The sequence below is a fragment of the Dendropsophus ebraccatus genome, chromosome 3 (assembly GCF_027789765.1).
Source record: "Dendropsophus ebraccatus isolate aDenEbr1 chromosome 3, aDenEbr1.pat, whole genome shotgun sequence".
Classification (NCBI taxonomy): domain Eukaryota; kingdom Metazoa; phylum Chordata; class Amphibia; order Anura; family Hylidae; genus Dendropsophus; species Dendropsophus ebraccatus.
The window spans coordinates 108,216,230-108,237,058 of NC_091456.1; the positions used below are offsets into that span (position 1 = coordinate 108,216,230).

The following is a 20,829-nucleotide window of genomic DNA, read 5'->3' on the forward strand; positions in this document are numbered from 1 at the left end:
TTCTGCCTACCTTGGTTGTAACGGTTGGCTATTTGAGTCACTGTTGCCTTTCTATCAGCTCGAACCAGTCTGTCCATTCTCCTCTGACCTCTGGCATCAACAAGGCATTTCCGCCCACAGAACTGCCGCTCACTGGATGTTTTTTTTCTTTTTCGGACCATTCTCTGTAAACCCTAGAGATGGTTGTGCGTGAAAATCCCAGTAGATCAGCAGTTTCTGACATACTCAGACCAGCCCTTCTGGCACCAACAACCATGCCACATTCAAAGGCACTCAAATCACCTTTCTTCCCCATACTGATGCTCGGTTTGAACTGCAGGAGATTGTCTTGACCATGTCTACATGCCTAAATGCACTGAGTTGCCGCCATTTGATTGGCTGATTAGAAATTAAGTGGTAACGTGCAGTTGGACAGGTGTACCTAATAAAGTGGCCGGTGAGTGTATGTATATATGTATGTGTATATATATATATATATATATATATATATATATTTATATATATATATATTATAATATAATATAATATAATATAATTTTTTTTTTTTTTTTTTTTTTGCAGAAATCAATAGTCCAGGCGATTTTAAGAAACTTTGTAATTTGGTTTATTAGCCAAATATGCCATTATCTGCATTTAAAAAGCCTTTTCCCAGTTTCCCCCCTCCCTCCTCCCTCCCTCTTTTCCATTCACTGCAAAAAATCAGGAAATTGTGACTTGTTGCATTAGACACAACCCAGTCTGTTCTAGGGAGAGGGGAGGAGGGAGTTAGCCGAAAGCAGATAACAGAGGATTACAGGCACAGAGCTGGGTGACAGCTGTAATCAGAGGTCAGAGAGGTCAGTGCTGACTGTCAGAGGAGATAAAGGGTGAGGTATTTGTAGGGTGAGAGTAGTTTGTTGTCCTGTTTAGGTTTTTTTATTTAGCCCTCTCCATAGGAGAACAATGAAGACAGGGGGAGAGCTTCAAACTGCTTTTTCATGATAAAAATGCATTTTTGGCTAATAAACCCAATTACAAAGTTTCTTAAAAATCGCCTGTACTAAAAATTTCACGACAGTGACACTTTAAAGCATGTTCCAATCTTATCAGAATATCCAAACCCTTGATAACTCACACTGTTTAAATGAGTACCCTCCATGGAGGCATTTAATAGCCTCCATTTAATTTTTTTATGTCCTCTAAATTAACACTCTTAGTCAGTGGTTCATGTGAAACTGAAAAGATGTTCACTACCCATTTACTACCCTAAATAAACAGACAAGAAATTTTATTTAATAACGTGTGTCATTGCACTTAGTTTTACTACACTACATTAATGTAGACCTGCTTCACTATAGCAGGTCTATAGACCTTGTCATGGTTGTATTTTCTTTTTTTCTCAATTACTGACCTCATCGTAGACTCCTGCTGCAGGACAACAGGGTTGCCAATGATTGCCTGAGCAGGCATTTTCTGCCCTGACCTCTCCACTTCTCAGCTTGAGAAATGCCATGTTTTGGGCAAAACATTGCCTTGGATGATGTACCTTTTTAAATAGACCTGAAATAAGAGATACATTTGACATTGTATCTATAAAAACCTTAGAAATTCTAGTCTTTTTATTATTTTTATTGTAGATTGCATATGACTTGTTGCTTGTCTGTATTAAATAATTTTTTTATTCATAGTTCATAATTCATGTTGGAGTTTCTGGAATGGCCTCATCCATAACACTAGAAAAGTGTGGCCACAACAAAGGGTACCTTCGTCTGGACAACAGCCAATTCTGCCCAGACACACAGTGCTGTGTGGAGGGAGGCCCTGAATGCTTACAGTCCTTTATTGACATGGATGTAGTTTGCAAGAGAGCATCATCAGCGGGGCTAGATGTTCAGTTTACAGTGTCTACAGATGCGGGCAGGTGCATACATTTAGTTTCATATGTTACAGATATGGTTTATTGTAATTGAACTATTCTTTTACCAAAGTTATTTTGAATTGTGGTTAGATTTATTATCTTGATGCAGGCTAACCAACCTCTGACCCAAACGGCACATTTTAAATTGTACTTATGTGGAAGGCTCCAATTCCCTTAACAGAACATTAGAAACAGAACATTAGAAACAAAGTATAAGACAGCGCTCCATAGCGTAATTCAGACAGGGCTGAAGTGGTGAAAGCAAGCACATAGAACTCTCACCTGAGTAGGTTGTGCTGGTGTAAGTCACAACTCTTACTGATAGCATGTGACTGAACCGCAGCCACTCCTTACTAATCCCCACAGGGATTAAAGACAGTCAGTATCCTCCTCCACTCCACGGCGGGTAAAACAGGCGCAGGTCCAAGGGGTAATAGTGATATTAAATATCATAAAATTTATTAAAAGAATTATGGCAGCAACAACGCGTTTCGAGTCCAGTCTCTTTATCAAGTGTCAATACCATAATAATACAAAGGTACATATCTATTTAGATATATTTATCTATATATGTGCCTTTGTATTATGGTATTAGACACTTGATAAAGAGACCGGACCGGTCTCGAAACGCGTTGTGTACACCTGTGTACATATCTGCCCTACCCCTCCTATTTCTGATCAGCAACATCCTGCTGGAGAATTCCAGGATTCCGCCACATTTACTCTTACTTCCCAAGGAAGCCAGTGTGGCGAAACGTACTTCGAGGCCTGAGGTGGGGTCCCACTATTCCGCGGTATACATTAAAGGAAACCTGTCACCCCTGTGCCGGCGTGACAGGCTCCCGACCCCCCGTTAGATCCCCCTATACATACCTCATCGCGCCGGGTCCTGCTTCCTGAGCCGGTCGGGTGACTGAGATTTCAGCGCCCGAAGCCTGGCACACGAACTCACAGGAGAGTCTGATGCCCATAGAGAATGATGGAGCATCGGACTCGCCATTCATTCTCTATGAGCATCTGACTCTCCTGTGAGCGTGATGAGGTATGTATATGGGGATCTAACGGGGGGTCGGGAGCCTGTCACCCCGGCACGGGGGGTGACAGGTTCTCTTTAAGGGCAGCATTTTCATCTATTTGGAGCTTACATGCTCCTATTATTATACTCTGTAGTTTATGGGCATGTATAGTGTGTGTATGTATATGTGTGTGTGTGTATGTATGTATGTATGTATGTATGTATGTATATATATATATATATATATATATATATATATATATATATATATATATATATTATATTATTTTTTTTTTTTTTTTTTTTTTTTTTTATGATGGATTACATGAAATATTTGTGTTGCCTCTACATATCTGTATGTCTACAACTCGTTTCGCTATAATAGCTGCTATATATTTTTTGTGAATTCATTGTTGCTTATATACTATAGCTTATTATTGCACCTTATATTGAGGAAGTTGCTGCTGCTAACATGATTATCATGATGTGGCAATGGAAGGGAAGGGATCCCACTTTTATGTTTTTGTTTTTAGGGGTGTTTTTAATCATGATTCAAGATTATTTATTTAGATATTGTGCCTAGTTAGTAGACGTTTGTCCATGCTGGGACCTCGATAAAGGCTGTAACTAGAGTTCAATAGATATAGCAGAACTAATGCTGATGGTATCGCATGCACAGTGCTTTTTGAGAAGGCGAATTGTTAAAAACAAAACATTTTACCTAAAGCACCATCATCCTTCTTTCAGTCACGATATTACAGTAACATTTTAGAGCCTTATAGATTATTTCCCATCCATGCTCCAGGGCTCCTCCTGTGGTTCTTCCTTGGTCCCACACGCTGCAGCTTTACAGTCCCGCAGCGGTCCAGTCAGTGAGTGATTGCATAGCCAGTGATTAGCTGAGTGGCCTGTCAGCTTAGACAGAAGCTGCAGCATGCGGGACCATGGAGGAAGCAGAGCGCAGGAGGGGTCCTGGAGCATGGATGGGTAAAGTACACTGTTTGGGCAAGGGCTGCAAGGATATCGGTAACAATGTCCAGGCAGCCCTTGCTAAACTATTGGCTGTGTAATAGGCCCAATTTAAAGTATTCATCTTGCCCCGATTGGCCCGTGTAATAGGACCTAAAGACTAGGGGGGTCCTTTTACACAGACTTATTTGACAGATATCTGGCAGATTTTTGAAGCCAAAGCATGGAACAGACTATAAACAGAACTGGTCATAAAGGAAAGATTGAGATATCTCCTCTTTTCAAATACATTTCTGGCTTTGGCTTTAAGAATGTCTGTAAAAGTACCCTAAAACCAGTCTCCAGTTAACCTTTTTCTTTGATGTTGCCTTACTCTGCTTTAAACATATGGGTTGCACACACTAATGCACTGTTTGTTTTTTATACAGGTATCTGTGTGACTTCACTTACTATAGATCTCTATATGAGAGCCATGGCAAATCTGTGTTCATCCATGTGCCTCCTTTAGGAAAGCCATACACAGCAGCACAACTTGGAAGAGCACTGCAGACCATCCTGCAGGTGATCCTAGACATGTTGGAGCAATCTGAGGACCAGATCAATTGTGATCACAATCACTGACAAAAAGCATGATCAACAAGCAAGTTTATATAATCATTTCTGTATGTGAAAACTTAACATTCCTATGTGTGGGTAAAATGTTTTTTTTTTTTTTTTTTTTAAGGATTATTTTATCCTATCTGAAAGGTTCTGAATGTGCAAGCCTGTTATGCCAACTGTTCTTGCCAAATATGATTAATGTCAGACCCTCCTATAGAAATGAAAGAGAAGGGAAGAAAAAAGAGAGGATCTTGTAAGAGGGGTTAAAATTGGGAAAATTGCAATGGGCTCTCATCCTTAAGCCCCTTGGGCTTGATGCATATCACCCCTCTAAGGAGTTGATGTGGCGTAGAGCTGCTTGCCTGGAAATGCTAGGTCTGGGATACTCCCAGTCTGCAGGGCCAGTCACAGATACTGATTGTTGTTGAAAACGGGGGAGGGGGGCTGAGGGAAACGGCGTGCACTCACCTCCCCGGTTCCAGCGGTGGTCCCGCATCACGGCGCTCCGGTCCCCGGCCGCTTCCTGGTGTCTGACACGGGCCCGTGACGTCTCAGGTCCGATCAGCCAGTCAATGACTGAGGCGGGATCGGTTTCAAGTCCGCTCAGATCCCGCCTCCGTCACTGACTGGCTGAGCGGACCTGAGACGTAAAGTCTCGGGTCCGCGTCAGAGAACAGGAAGTGGCCGGAACCGGGGACCGGAGCGCCATGATGCGGGACCCGCCGCTGGAACCGGGGAGGTGAGTAGATGTCATTTCCCTTAGCCAACTCCTCCCCGGTTGTCTGGAAATTCAGTACCAAAAATGCAGTGTTACAGGTCTTGGGGAAAGAACAGCATTACTTTTCCCTCGGGGGTTCTGCTGTCATGTCTGTGGGTCCTCCACTGAATGCCCTGGCCACTACTTCCTAGACGGGCTTGTTTCGTCAGCAACGACCTGCTCAGCCAATCGCTGACTTAGGCAGGACAGCACCGCGGGCAGTGATAGGCTATGCTAAGCTTGCTGTCACTGACGAGATGAGATAACCTTGGAAGTAGTGGCCAAAGCAATTGGCGGTTGCTGCAGTAGAAATGTAATACCACATCCCGTCCATTCAGATAAGCAGGGATGACTCTCGTATGTCATAATAGGTTGTCCAGATGAGCCAAGCTGTCTAAGATTGTAATTTTTTTTTTTTGTTGTTGCATCTTTACCAGCTCGTCTATAGATCTAAAAGTAATCCACTTTCCATACTATATACCTCATGACAGTGATTACTGTAATTACAGTCTAACAATAAGTGACTGGTAAGCCTTCTAAATGGTGAGTTTAAACACTACATACACATTCCTGTAAATAGGCCCTATCTGAGAAAAGGACAGTCAGTCCATCAATCAGGGATCAGATGTTTGACGCTCAGTGAAGTTGCATACACTGGGCACTCACAATGCCAGCTAATATTACTGTTCCTTAACCTGCTGAGAAATACATTATGGATGTCTAGATCGTGTTTATTCACAGTGTTTGCACAGCTTTAAATATTTTCTTTAATGTTTCCTTAAAGTAAGAGCTTGTTAGCCTCTAGTGTTGGAAAAAGTTTTTGTATAAATTTCTCAGATTACTTCGGTAGCATGTGTAAAAGAACTTCTTTCAGTGCTTTATGAAGCATTGCAATTTTGGCAAGAAAGGCTCTAAATTTTTGAGAAAATAAAGCTTCATTGAATGCCTCTTTAACAAAATCAGATGTATCCATAAGACCCATTGTAGTTCTAATGATGCTCCTTGATAGCAAGCCAATATGCCCCCACAGAAGCCATGAGTGCAATTCTACTTTTCAGACTATTGGTGAACCCTCCAGTTCACCTGCTCTTATCGGGTGTGATGATTTGCTGTCAGTGCATTGTATATATACTGCCAGGCAGTCTTCCAGAAGATAAAGGAATGTTCTGCATGCTATGCAACTGTGAATATTAATGCTGCATCTGTCATAGAATCTAGTATTGTACTAAATTGTAATTGGCTAGCTTGATGGATCAGTGGATCAGTGGTGTCAGGGATGTATCATGGGATTGGTGTCAAATGTCTTTAGCTTCCATGTGAGAGCAGTATATTTTATACTAAGAATAACTTTGGATCCTCTGAGCAGGCGACGTTTTTGCGTCGTCTTAGTGAACATGCGCTGTGTAATTTATTGACACTAATCCTAAAACGTTGTCATACACCGATAATCTGCTTAATGCATTGTGGATGTTGCATTCTGTGCACTGTATTCAATTTTCCTATTGGCTTCTAGAACTGCAAATATTGGCTACTACAAAGGATTAGGGTAACAATATTGAATGTATTCTGTTTGAGGTCAGTAGTTCTACACAAAGGGGGGGAGGAGTTATCACACTGGTAAGTTTTTTTTTTTTTTGCCTATAGCAACCAACTAGAACCCAGCTTTCCTTTCTCCATATTGCTCTGGTAAAATGAAAGCTAAACTGTGATTGGTTGCTATGGACAACAGTGAGAATATTACTATATGGCTGCACAATAATTCTATTCCAAAGTCCTTTCTGCATGTTGTGCAGGTGACATTGTTGGTCATTTCACACTGTTAGCAGTGTCTATCATACATAGTGGGGAGAGTCCCTGGTGTATATGTCTGACTTATACCTGTGACAGATGCCACTTGGTGGCATTCAGGTACATGGGTGGCTATAGATCCATTTAACATATGCGCTGAGACTTATCCTAGCGCTGCAGCGTGAAAACACTTCACATAACAAACCTGTGAATTAGAAAGTTTGAAGGAAACAGGGCACTTTTCTTCAGGCTGTGGTGTCCATGTCTATGAAAGGGCTGGGTAGTACAGGTGAGTTTTGCAGTGGATCAACACGCTTTTCTTAAACATAGTCTCCGAATTTCAAATGTAATATCTAGAGATGAGCGGACTTGAAGTAAGTTCAAGTTCAGACAAACCCCAAACACTCGGCATTTGAATACCGCTGCCTGGAAAACATGGATACAGCCATAGATCTCCCGGTGCGAACTCTCACACCTGTTTAAAACAAATTTTTGTGTTAGACTACTGTATTTGTGTGTAAAGTTTCTTTTCTTTTAGTTTGTTAAACTCAGGTAAATGGGCTGAACTCCCCAGGTTATACATAATATAATCGGCACACTACCCATTGCATTTGTCAGAATATAGACATTATGAACACATTATCTCCCAGCAAATGTTTTTTTTTTTTTTTTTTTTAATCCCTAAATACATTTATTTTATATCAGACCTACAATGTTTTGGTACATATTTACAGCTTTATTTAATATATTGGACAACAGAAAAAGTAAAGCAATTGTGAATAATTGAACGTATAATAAGTGAACGTATTAATATATGCCTGTTGTTTAAAAAAAAAAATCCACTTACCTCCCTGGCACCTGCGACATCGATATCTTACAGACCGGTCCCGCTGTTCAGTCATTTTCGGGTCCTGGGGCAGTGACGTTACAGGCCCGCCCAGCTAATCGGCGATTAAGGTGGGACACTGCGGCAGTCACTGACTGGCTCGGCAGGCCTGCAACATCACAACAGCAGGACCCGGATTGGTAAGGTATTGGCATCGACTCGGAAGCCTGGGAGGTAAATTCACTTTATTATTTTAAAGCAACCTTTCCCTAGGCATATATTAAAGCTCCCGTTCCCCTTTACGGATGTGCTGAAGTAAATCTGTCTTCTGCAATTCAGGTTCCTGCTGACCCTTAGGCTGCATTCACACATCCGTAGATTTTTCAGACCTATGGACAGGTGAATGCACGCAATGGATTTGTTCCTGCCAGGCATGTGTTAATATCATCCCGGCAGCGGGCTAACTCTTCGAATCACTGCAGCACTGTAGTCAACGGGGAACGAATCGATTACATGCATTCACTGTCGAAAGGTCTGCTAAATCTACGGACTTGTGAATGCAGTCTTGGATAGCTCTTAGGGAAAGGAGAAATATGGTAACATTCATATATCTGTCAGCAGAATGTAGAAAAACACTTTTCTACAAAATGGCTTTCCCAAACCACAAAGTGCTGAGGACTATAATGCTTTTTTTCATCCCTATCATTGCCAAAATGACAGTCTGCTTCCAGCGCTGAGCCCTGGTACATTTTGAAGACATTTTTTATATTTTTATTTTTTAAAATCTGTCCCTGTTCCTTATGCTTACCAGGTTTAAGGACTTGCAAAGTGTGTTGCATGATATTTTAAAAACAAATAGTAATCTGTTGATGCTGTTTAATTTTTTTTTTTACCTGGTGATCAAGTAAACCAATTATTAGATCTGCAAGATTCACACTTCTCTTTACATTTCTCGTCTTCTGCAGTTATTTAGTATTGTAAAATGTTCAAGGAGAAGTCCGGGGTCCGTCATTTTTTTCAGACAGCTGGGGAGGAGGTGGCTGAGCATAACTACAGGCACTGGCCTCCCTAGTTCCAGCACAGGAGTCCCCTGTCCTCCGATCCGGTTCTGGGTGCTGCCTCGGCTGCTGACAGGCTGTGCAGGGCTGGCACATCATGTCCCGGGACCCAGCTCAGACAAGGAAGCGGTCCAGGAACTGGAGCGGAGGAAAGTGGGCCCCCGTGCCCTGGAGCTGGAGTGGTAAGTGCCTGTTATGTTCCACCACCTCCTCCCCAGCTGTTTTAAACCTCAATGGGAACCTGTCATCAAGTTCTTCCTGAACCAAGGTTCCCTCTGTACAGCAATAAATTATTCACTCTGTAACACTTAATTGTTTCACAGTAATCATATATTGAACAATGCCCTGAGCCATAGGGCTGCTCCCTGCCTACCAGTCCTGATTGATCAATCGTTCTATCCCCTGTCAGGGTATAGACAGAGATCAATCAGACCAACATGGTGGAAAAAAGCAGTTGGAGATAGCCCTGATGATGTAGAGCCCCATTCACTGTTGGTCATCTATATATGATTACACTGAAACACTAACATTTTCTAGAAAACACTGCATGTTGCCATAGGCAGAAATCCATTTTTTCTATGTTATTTAAAAAAAACAAAATTACCCCACAGTGCTATACTGTATTTTCGGTATGTATCTGATGGCTTCCAATTACTACAGAGTTATCTTTATAATACTATGAGTGATAAAGCATTACATTCTCAGGTATTATTCTGATGTGGTGCATTGTAAAACTGAGCATAAAACCAGTTAACCCACATGTTGCAGTGCCTTGAAATGCCAAATGTTTATCATACCTGAAGGGCTGTTCTCCTTTCCTTTTTTTTGTCTTTACATTGTGTCATCTCTGGTAATTGTACAGTTGAATAAAAAGTTTAATATAAAAATAAAACTGTGTGTGTCATTAATAACTCACAAGACCTAGATCCTTATTTATTCTTACGTTGTACACGGGGAATCATTACACTGTCAATTGTCTTCATCTCAACTTTTTAGAGCTTTAAAGTGTACCTATTATTTTCTCAGCCCCGCAGGATATGTAAAAAAAAAAAAAAAAAAAGTCCTCTTGTGGTGGGTTCCCTTTACAGCATACCTATCAGAAGGTTAGAATCCTAATTGTTAAATCAATATGCAAATTAGGTCACTTGGTGCTTTACCCTCTTCAGCACAGGTGTACACCCTGCCCTCCTGTTACGATGCTCCTAATAAGTACTAAGGTCATCCCTTTGCAGCACAGAATCAGGCTGATATGCTGATGCCAATTTTTGTGCCAGGAGTGGAACCGAAACTATAATATGACTTTCACCTTCTCTGTTCTGGGCTCAAAAATCTGATCAAAATGTTGTGTGTGTGAACCCAGCTTGATGAAAAAAAATTGTTTGGCAAACAGTGCTTTGTATCTAATAGGTCCTAACTAGATGTAACCTCAAAGCTACACCATCTGATTTAAAAAAAAAAAAAAAAAAAAAAAAGTTTTAGTATTGATAAAACAGTTTGTCACCAATAAATGTTGAACATATTTTTCAAGCTATTTGGTGCTCATTTCCAGTCCTCTGTTCCAGAAGTGGTTCATTTTAATTCCAGGACTTTTCAGGCTATGTCGAACTCTCATGTATATGGGGGGAAGGGAGAGGCAACTGCCAGCCGAACAGTTATTGAAGCTGCATAGGTACCTTAAAGGGGTTATCCAAAGTTTAAAAAAAAAAAAAATTGCCATGGAGACAGCTCCATACTTTTCTCCATTCTCCAATTCTATTCTAAACGCTTGAAACAGACACAAGAGCCGTGTTGTCTCTCAAAGAAAGTGGCCGTGTTTTTGTAACTCTCGATAACCCAATTAGGTTTAAACCCCACACTGTGATCAACCATTACTTTTACAGTCATATTTTATAGTCTAAGTCCTTGGCTCAGGATTCCAGAACTGCTTATAAATTCACTAGGTCAAATTTGTTGTATCTTACTGGACAGAGGTGTGATAAAGGGCATTGTGTGTAAATTTTTAAACCGAACCCGTCACCTGGGACGCAGGCGCAGAGCCCGCCCGATCCCCCGATGCAGCCCCGGATACTTACCCTTTCCTGCAAAGTCCCGCTCCTGAAACCGGTCCCAGGACGATATCCCCGACTAAAGCGGTGCGCGCGCGCTGCAGAGATGAGTCCGATGCCCATAGAGAATGACGGCTCCAGTCATTCTCTATGGGCATCGGACTCATCTCTGGTAATTGGCACACAGTGTGCGCTCAGCGTTGGGCGCCGATATCTCCGTCCCGCTTCCGTTTCCAGGAGTGGGACTTGCAGGAAAGGGTAAGTATCCGGGACTGCACCCGGGGTTCGGGTGGGCTCTGCATCGGGGGGTCGGGCGGGCTTTGCATATCTATGAACATTTCAGAGATTTCTCTATTTCTGCATGACCTGTTTGCTGCACCTATAGTTCTACAATTAGATATAAAAAAAAATCAAACAAGTAGAAATATTATTTTGTTTATCAAAGTTCACACATAAGTATGTGAACCTTCACATTCAGTATCTTGTATGACATGTGGCAGTAACTACATCAAAAATTTCTGGTAATTCTAGATTGCAGGACTGAACGTAAGCTTGGAGGAATTTTAGCCCATCCCTCTGTGCAAAACTGCTTCAACTCGTTATCCTGGTTGGTTTCTCCCTGTAAACTCCTTGATTTGAAGTGAATAGGTACATTTGCTTTAAGTTGTGCCCATGTATAGAATGGTGCAGGGCTGCGGTTCTTCTTTTAAACCGCGGTCCAGTTTCCGTGCACGGTGCTGTTCTATTCACAGGCACTGGCCGGGTGGAGAAGCACTGGAGGCGGGCTGGCCCGCCCCTTTGATACTTCTCCATTGATCCTAATGGAGCTGTGTCATAGAGGGGCGGGAGTTTCCGCTCACTTTTCTCCCGCTTCGCTAGGCTTGGCGGTTGGCTTGTCAACCGGCAGCCTTTCACCTCCATGCCGATCTATGCCTCTCTCCGGGTGCCTGAAAAAGCTGAACGCTGTGCAAAGCAAAGTGCTTCACTTAATAATGCTTAGTACTGTAAATTCTCTCATCCCTACTATAAGTATAAAGACCAGAAGCTTTCTGCACCCTTTTAAAGCTTTTAAAGTTCCAATACTGCCTATATACTTAAATAAGTGGTGTAAAACCACTCAGAAATTCCCCATACAAGAAAGCACAAGACATTCAAAAATGATACATACTTTTATTCAGAAAAAAAAGTAGGTAATAAGAGTAAAAACCAAAACATGATGTGCAAATATGGAAGCAAGCAAACAATAGTAGCAGGAAGAGGTGACTGCACGATAAAATACAAATCTATTAGACATACACGTTAGCCAATTAGCCAATTAAAGATTATATGTAACAAAGTACAAAGGTTTAATGGCAAAATGCATGTACTTTAAAGAGTCACTGTCGTATTTTTTTTTTTTGCAGAAATCAATAGTCCAGGCGATTTTAAGAAACTTTGTAATTGGGTTTATTAGCCAAATCTGCCATTATCTGCATGTAAAAAGCCTTTTCCCAGGTCCCCCCCTCCTTCCTCTTTTTCATCCACTCTGAAAAATCTGAAAATTGTGACTTGTTGCAGGAGACGTCCCCTGTCTGTTCTAGGGAGAGGGGAGGGGGGAGGAGGAAGGAGGGAGTTAGCCGGCAGCAGAAAGCAGATAACAGAGGATTACAGGCATGGAGCTGGGTGACAGCTGTAATCTGAGCTCAGACAGGTCACTGGTGATGGTCAGAACAGATAACGGGTGAGGGATTTGTAGATTAACTCTTTGTTGTCCTGTTTTGGTCTTTTCTTTAGCTCTCTCCATAGGAGAACAATGAAGACAGGGGGGAGAGCTTCAAACTGCTTTTTCATGATAAAAATGCATTTTTCGGATAATAAACCCAATTACAAAGTTTCTTAAAATCGCCTGGACTATTGATTTCTGCAAAAAAAAATTTCACGACAGTGACACTTTAACTGTCTTCAACTCCTTGGGTATTAAGTAGAATAAAGTTCATGTATGGCGTCCGAGGTACCATTATAACAATAAAGTGCAAAATAAATTAAATGGAACCTCTACATGATGTCAGACATTTAAAAAGGAAGATTAGAGAGAAAGGATAAAGTAACATAAAAACATATACCACAAATGGCGACTGATTACTAAAGTGCTAGATACTGTGTGGATCAAGCCCTTTGTCAGGAGGTGCATACTGGGAGAGTAAGATGGTATTAATGGGCAGATTAACCAATCAGACAGGCCGTGGCACCAGTGCAATCAATTAACATAGATTAAATGCATTAAAAAAAATACATTACCATTGTGCAGGTAGAAAAAAAGGGGAGGGGGTTCCATATAAATCCACCCCGATATTCATGTGAATAATTTATCAAAAGACTGTGAAGTTATACAAATGTGTGAAAATAACACATAGGAAAATTAGTGGGAAATTTAGTGTGCTGGTGTGAAAGAAAATGAAGAATGAAATGTGAAAGGAATAATATTGTATGTGTACATGGAGTGATACATACATCGCTCTAATGTCTTTAGATAAAGGGGTGGCCTTTAAAGCAATCTGCTCCAGAACACCTGCGGACAGAAAAAAGAAGAGAATAAGGAACAGCCACAACCAGTGAGAGGAATGAGTTAATCCATCCAAAGTTTGAAAGAAAAATAAATCCTTTTCCATCCAAAGTTTGAAAGAAACAATAAGACTTTTTCTCATGGAACTTTCACTGAACTTGTTCAAGGATATACAGCTGGTCTCGAGATTATGGAACTCTCCTATGTGACTGAACCTGTTCCCAGCAGATAATAAACCTGTTCCCAGCAGATAATAAATGTTATTCTATAATTCTCATAAGCAGATAACAAATGTTTTTTAGCATCCTTATGTATGTATCAACATCCTTATGTAAACAATTTATCTGTCAAAATATATCCGTAGTTATTAGTTTTTTGAAGTTGATGATGTATATAGTGTATGACTTTGCATTTTACATTCATATCCATTGGTTTTTTTCTGTATAAACAAAGGTGGGTTCTCAGAGATAGTTGGAACATTTCTTACCTTGGAAAACGTCTGATATAGACACTACAAAGAATGTTTTGTCTCAAGAACTATTTCCCTCAGAGACATGTTTATCAGCGTTCAAGGACATTCTCAGAGGAAAGTTGCCTGTCTGTTACAGTGGGAATAATGTGAAAGTATCATTGCACAGAATGTATTGTTCTAACCTTTTTGAATAATAATAATGGATACTAATATAGATGCTATTGCGCATGACTGAATATCTAAATCACTAGCACCGCCTCATCTATGTCTTATTAGCATTTGTTACCACCCTATATTTTATCTGTCTATAAAATGTGATCACCATAATAAAACTGGGCCCATTTACACCAGACTTGTTTGCAAGATACGTTGTCTGTGTCTTCATTCTAAGTGCATGGTGTGGGAGAGGGGATCCGGACCCATTCTCCAACTTAATTAGGAGACAGCCAACAACAGTAGGCCTTCTTTGGGAAGGCACCTCGACATTATTGGCGCCCTTTGAACAGGGACACGCCCATTACATCGGGAGATCGGATGACCTGCACTGCTGTACCAGGGGAGAGAGAGGTGAACAAGGAGACCACAAAACCTGGCCAGGTAAGAGTAAAAAATTTGTTTGCTCTTTTCTGTGCTCTCCTCCTTCACATCTTTTCTCACCTACCTCTGCAGAGTAAGTTATCAAAGTGAACTCACGATAGGCGTGTCAATTTGAACTTTGTTCTCCTCTTGTTGGCTGTTCTATGTCTGTTTGTCCTAACCTGTGAGGGTTAGTATATAGTAGGCGAAGAATTGCTCATTCAGGCTAAAACTGTTACCCAGAGCCCGGCCGTGGTTGTCACAGGTCCTCATAGACACGGAGCGTTGTGCGGTGGGAACAGTGCCAGTGCTAAAACCACTTTGGAATGAGCCTAGTAGCCTAACTATACAAGGACGCTGGACAGTGGTCTGGTTGTTTCCAAGGGAAAGATCTGTGATATGCTAACTACTGTCCTCTGTATACTTGGGGTAACTTGTTTTGCAATCTACATAGCAGCAAGAGTGTATTTCAACATAAGAGAAGGAAGCCCTGAACCGTGGAATATTCTAAGTCCCAGCTTTTGGTAGTGATCCGTGGTCATAAGTGTACAGGACACAAGAAAGGAAATCATCAGTTGATTATTCTGGGTGCCTCCTGTCATAAGTGTACAGGACACAAGAAAGGAAATCATCAGTTGATTATTCTGGGTGCCTCCTGTTATACGATCACGAAGTAATATAAAATGGGACACACAGAATCAAAAGGGGTTTCTGCAACCCACACAGAATCAAAAGGGGTTTCTGCAACCCACATAGTGACCTGCCGATATGGCAAAGAACAAGCAAAAAGGGCAAAAGCAATGTTGAAATATTTTAACATCCAACACGATGCTGTTTTTAACCCCAATACTTGGACTAAAGTCCAAGAAACAAGGGGAGGATTAATAATTGATAATGGGTGGACATGTCATGTGCCGGTGACCAGCAATATCTAGATAAGACAGAATATTGTAGTGTGTGTGGCAGACCCAAGCCACATCATTATGTTACACCATTGTACCCAGTTTATATCTGTATACAAACCCCAGATCCTGCGAAAAGCCAACCTACCTCCAATGGTGGCGTATAGACCCTTTGTTCTGCAGGAATCTTCCCTTTGGTCGGCTGTTGAAGTAGTTACTTTGATTTAAAGTGCCCCTTACCTGATAGTAAGACCAATGCCTTTTGTGGAGGTGGCAGCCTAACCTCAAATAGTGTACATTGCCATGTAAGTGTCTAAGTACAAAGCCACGTACTCAGACAAGGAGAACAGTCCAGCTCATTGCTAGATACAGTACTGAGAGAGCTGAATAGGTTAATTAATGCTGCGTAGTGAAGCAGCATACAAAGTACATAATGTGTGTTATTTGTTATGTTTTGTACAAGGCCATCAACCAGCTCTGAGGGCTGCAGATCACATGCAAGCAGCATTAGGAAAAAAAAAAGAATCAGAGCTGTTAGTGTAATGTAATGTACGCTCCTACATTATATACTGTCGTATTTCAGCCAGTCTTACTAAGCTGGTGTTCTGCTTTGGAAGTATGTTACGTGTTACAAAATGTTGATCATTTTCTGTTGTCCCGACCGTGGAACATTTGCTTATTTAGCTACGCCACTTTTTTGTAATCAGCCCTCAAAGATGGCGACTGAAAGCCAACCACTCCCACATATCATCCACGTCTGTATTATAATTGTGACGTCTCAAAACCATGCCCTAAGCCAACACCCCTATATCCGGTTATCTAGTCCGGTGGCCATTTTAACTCCTGGCATTTCTGTCCTCCGCCCATACTGCTTAGTGTCACTGAGGGGGCGGGCACAGGATTCTCCGATAGAGTCTAACAACTGTTTTGCACATTTATTAATGAATATTATTACCTGATGGAGAAGAAAGTTAGACAAAGGTATATTGTAAGCAGATTTTCTTTAAGTGTGTGTCCCCAACGTATGATATTTCTAAGGAGTAGTAACTTACTACTGTAATATATATTTCTATGTAACTTTATTTAACAAGTGTTTTTATATATATATATATATATATATATGTACACATCTATCCTAATAAGTATGTGTGCCACTGTCCAAGGTTACAGTCTGGTGCATAAGAGCACAGCGCTGATATCTTCTGTAACTTCAAGGATGTTAAAAAAGAAAAAAAAAAAAAAAACTTCCAAGAAGTTTTAACTCTTGTATCTAATGATTTCACTGCTCAAGGTTAGAAGTGAGGTACAGAGCGTTCTGTTTACTGATAAGAGCAGCGGATTGAAGGAATATTCATCTCAGCTGATTTATTTACTTTTTTTAATCAAAAGAAGGTTAATATGGGACAAGTGTACAATGTTTAATTGTTTTTTTAATGTCTTTATTTTTAGGGTTATGGCAGACTAGCTCATGAATATATATGTATTGTTTTATCCCTAGTAAAGCCAAACCCATATCCATGGCTCCAGTCTGCACTCCTTATGCCCCCCAATATATATAGCAGCCCATTTTGATGGAGTAGCCAATTTTGATATTTTAAATTGTGAAAGATGAAAATGTAATTGAAAGCCCAAATATTAATGAAAGTTTAAAAGTTTTCATTGTAGATTATCTCAGACTTTTCAAGATGGATGACACAAGACGCAAGGATATATGTTACCGCCATGCAGAGTGACGTTCCACTGCAGAAACCGCTCCTGCCATAAGCTGGAGGTGAGGACAATCACTAAGACATGTAGGATGGTTGAAGGTAACTGTGCAGATGTCTATATGAAGCCCACCATTATGGGTTAATTGGCAAATTAGAGATTTGTTTGGTCCCTGGGCTTACCAAAAACACTTGAAAAAAAGCTGCCATAGAGTGGCTGACGCAACGTTCACGCAGACAAACCCTGATGCCAAAAAGGGTGATGGATGAAGCTGGTGATGCTGTGGTTTCTGTGCTCTTCCCAAGGTAACAGCGTACAAAGCGTACAAGGGAATGGGGAGATGTTTCCAGTCTCTTCCTGAGGTAACCGTACATAGTGTACAGGTGGAGGAGGAGATGTGGATCTGTTTGTTTTTAAGTCTTTTCCAGAAACAATCAGCAACAAGCTGTGAGACCAGCGGATGGAGAGGAGGTACAGGGTAAAGATGGCAGTCAGACAGTAAGTAAGTAACTGTGTTTGCCGCCTGCCTTGTATCCCACTGTAAGTTGTCTGACAAAACCAGCAGAAGGAAGCCATGTGTAATGTGGTGTAGTATCCTCACATTGGGCGGCCCAGGGGACAACAAATATAGCAGAGAGGGTTGTGTACGGCTGTATTGTCTACACCTGCCATAACCTACTGTAAGTAACACCGTAAAGTGCCTGTCTGCATAGTCTGTCATCTTCCTGCCTGTTTCAGGGAATGTAAGTGGACGTCATCCACCTGCCACAGGTGGCCTATATAGGTGTGTCCTTGTCTGTACTGGTGTCTTCTTTACAGGTCAGCCAAAGGTATGGGAGAGAACAAAGCCAATGTCTGAGGTGATACTAGTGGCCTTAAAAGAAGCGATATAACTGAGGCCAAGAGTCCAAGTGTCTGTAAAGAGGCCTGTCAGTCAAAAGATGGGTTTAAGGATAAAGGATCCATACCAATGCTACTATTACAAAAAGGATCATATGATATATTATTCTAAAAAGGCTTTGAAACCTTAGGTGATGTATCATTTACACTTTGCTTTTATTTCTATGGTGGTTATTTTATGTGTAATATGTGATGATCTCAGTGAAACAAGAGACAATTCAGTAGGATCCAAATATTATATCGGTAATAAGCGCCAAGTTACTTCATATTATTGGTGTATGTATTATACTATATGATTATGTACAGGAAGAGATGTGACCATGCGACCAGTCATTAGTCCTGTGTGATCTAATCATAAAGACGTTTTCTATGTACAAAATAAAGTAAAAAGACTAAAAAGAAGTGGAAATTTTGAGAATCCCATACTGAAGATTGTGAATTCACTATCTGGTTATTATAAGTGAATCTAGTGGTTACATAGTAGGTCACATTGTGGAGATTTTATTGCATTTACCTGTTGTGCTGTTTTTAATTTATGTGTCAATCAACTTTTTATTTTAATTTTGCCATGAGATAAGATTTGCTCACATCTAAACTTTCCTTTTTCAGAAACTTTTTAAAGTCCTTGTTATAGAGTCACGTCTGTTATATACAGTGATAAGACAATAAGGTTTGGTTATTTTGATAAAATCCGGAGAGGTATTTGTCATATATATATGTTATTTTGGGTATTGATAATAAGCTTTTATTTGTTTTGTTGTAACTAAGCTGTATATTTATGTATACTGTACAGACTCACCCATTGTTTAGTATTTTCTTTCGGTTATTGCAGACCTACCTATCTCATCTGCTGTAAGTTTGTTCCGCCATCTATAACTCTCAACAAATTTTTTAGTACTTTATTTCTGTATCTTATGGTGATGCAAACTTGGGACAAATTAGTTGAAGCCACAGACTATTTAGATGATCAGATATTTGACATACTGGATATACTTAACACCTCAGTAGCAGTACAGAGGCAACTTATGGTAGTTACTAACCAGCACACTGTGGTGCTTGATTTTCTGACTGCTGCTCAAGGGGGGATGTGTCAGGTAGTTGGCCCTACATGTTGTCATTATGTAAATGATCAGGGAATAGTGCAAATCACAGCAGGACTGGATAAAATTGCACAACTAAGGAAAAAACATGATGAGATGATTCTGTCAGACCAGGATAAATGGTGGTCAGGGGCATTAGCTAGCTTAAATCCTGCAAATTGGTTCAATGGTATGGGAGGATGGTTCATGGGAATACTACAAACAGTTTTTCAGATCATGTTGTTTCTTTTATTGGTCTATTGTGTAATCAAAGGATTATGCTGTTGTTGTCAGAAAGTTACAAAGACTAAATCTTATACTCTATAAGTAATGATGTTTGTTTCTTTTCCTTCTAGATTGGCGTTATGATGAGGAAATTTCTTGGAGGAGGATATGCCCATGTGGCTCTAGGTGATGGTGTTGGACCCAGAAGCATCCGCACCCTGACAACCCTCGCTGGTCAGAGAGTGTTTAGGGTGCATACTGGGATTTAATCCTGTCCAGGACCCAGATTTCTTCATCATCGCCAAAAAGAAGGGGACACTGAGAGGAATGAGTTAATCCATCCAAAGTTTGAAAGAAAAATAAATCCTTTTCCATCCAAAGTTTGAAAGAAACAATAAGACTTTTTCTCATGGAACTTTCACTGAACTTGTTCAAGGATATACAGCTGGTCTCGAGATTATGGAACTCTCCTATGTGACTGAACCTGTTCCCAGCAGATAATAAACCTGTTCCAGCAGATAATAAATGTTATTCTATAATTCTCATAAGCAGATAACAAATGTTTTTTAGCATCCTTATGTATGTATCAACATCCTTATGTAAACAATTTATCTGTCAAAATATATCCGTAGTTATTAGTTTTTTGAAGTTGATGACGTATATAGTGTATGACTTTGCATTTTACATTCATATCCATTGGTTTTTTTCTGTATAAACAAAGGTGGGTTCTCAGAGATAGTTGGAACATTTCTTACCTTGGAAAACTTCTGATATGACACTAGAAAGAATGTTTTGTCTCAAGAACTATTTCCCTCAGAGACATGTTTATCAGTGTTCAAGGCCATTCTCAGAGGAAAGTTGCCTGTCTGTTACAGTGGGAATAATGTGAAAGTATCATTGCAAAGAATGTGTTGTTCTAACCTTTTTGAATAATAATAATGGATACTAATATAGATGCTATTGCGCATGACTGAATATCTAAATCACTAGCACCGCCTCATCTATGTCTTATTAGCATTTGTTACCACCCTATATTTTATCTGTCTATAAAATGTGATCACCATAATAAAACTGGGCCCATTTACACCAGACTTGTTTGCAAGATACGTTGTCTGTGTCTTCATTCGAAGTGCATGGTGTGGGAGAGGGGATCCGGACCCATTCTCCAACTTAATTAGGAGACAGCCAACAACAGTAGGCCTTCTTTGGGAAGGCACCTCGACACCAGAAAAGAAGCAAGAAAAAGGGAACAAAAGGACAAAGCAGAGAAAGAGAAGAATGAAAAAAGAAAGAGGAAAAAAATGTAAGTAATAAGAATACCTTTGTTCTTAGAAATTGTCACATGGGAATGTTGTCCAGAAAGTCTAGGATAAGAAGAGATAGCGTGTGGAAGTGTGTTTGCCGCTGTGGGTTTTCTGAACACACAAGTGGAAATCCTACCTGATGTGGCTGTCTTGATTTTAACTTCCAG

At 40.5% G+C, this 20,829-nt stretch overlaps 1 protein-coding gene across 2 annotated transcripts in view; it reads left to right on the plus strand.

Moving 5' to 3' along the window:
* Nucleotides 1-20,462, plus strand: part of PGPEP1 (pyroglutamyl-peptidase I) — a 40,814-nt gene extending 20,352 nt beyond the window's left edge. Inside the window, exons 4-6 of one of the 2 annotated variants that reach the window (XM_069962473.1) lie at nucleotides 1,668-1,900; nucleotides 4,310-4,543; nucleotides 19,490-20,462. In XM_069962473.1, coding sequence (XP_069818574.1) covers nucleotides 1,668-1,900; nucleotides 4,310-4,502 — 426 coding nt within the window. In that variant the 3' untranslated portion in view covers nucleotides 4,503-4,543; nucleotides 19,490-20,462. Of the gene's footprint in view, nucleotides 1-1,667; nucleotides 1,901-4,309; nucleotides 4,544-14,572; nucleotides 18,186-19,489 lie in introns of those variants that run through there. The other variant, XR_011362172.1, reaches the window with a different exon arrangement.
* Nucleotides 20,463-20,829: the final 367 nt, after the last annotated feature.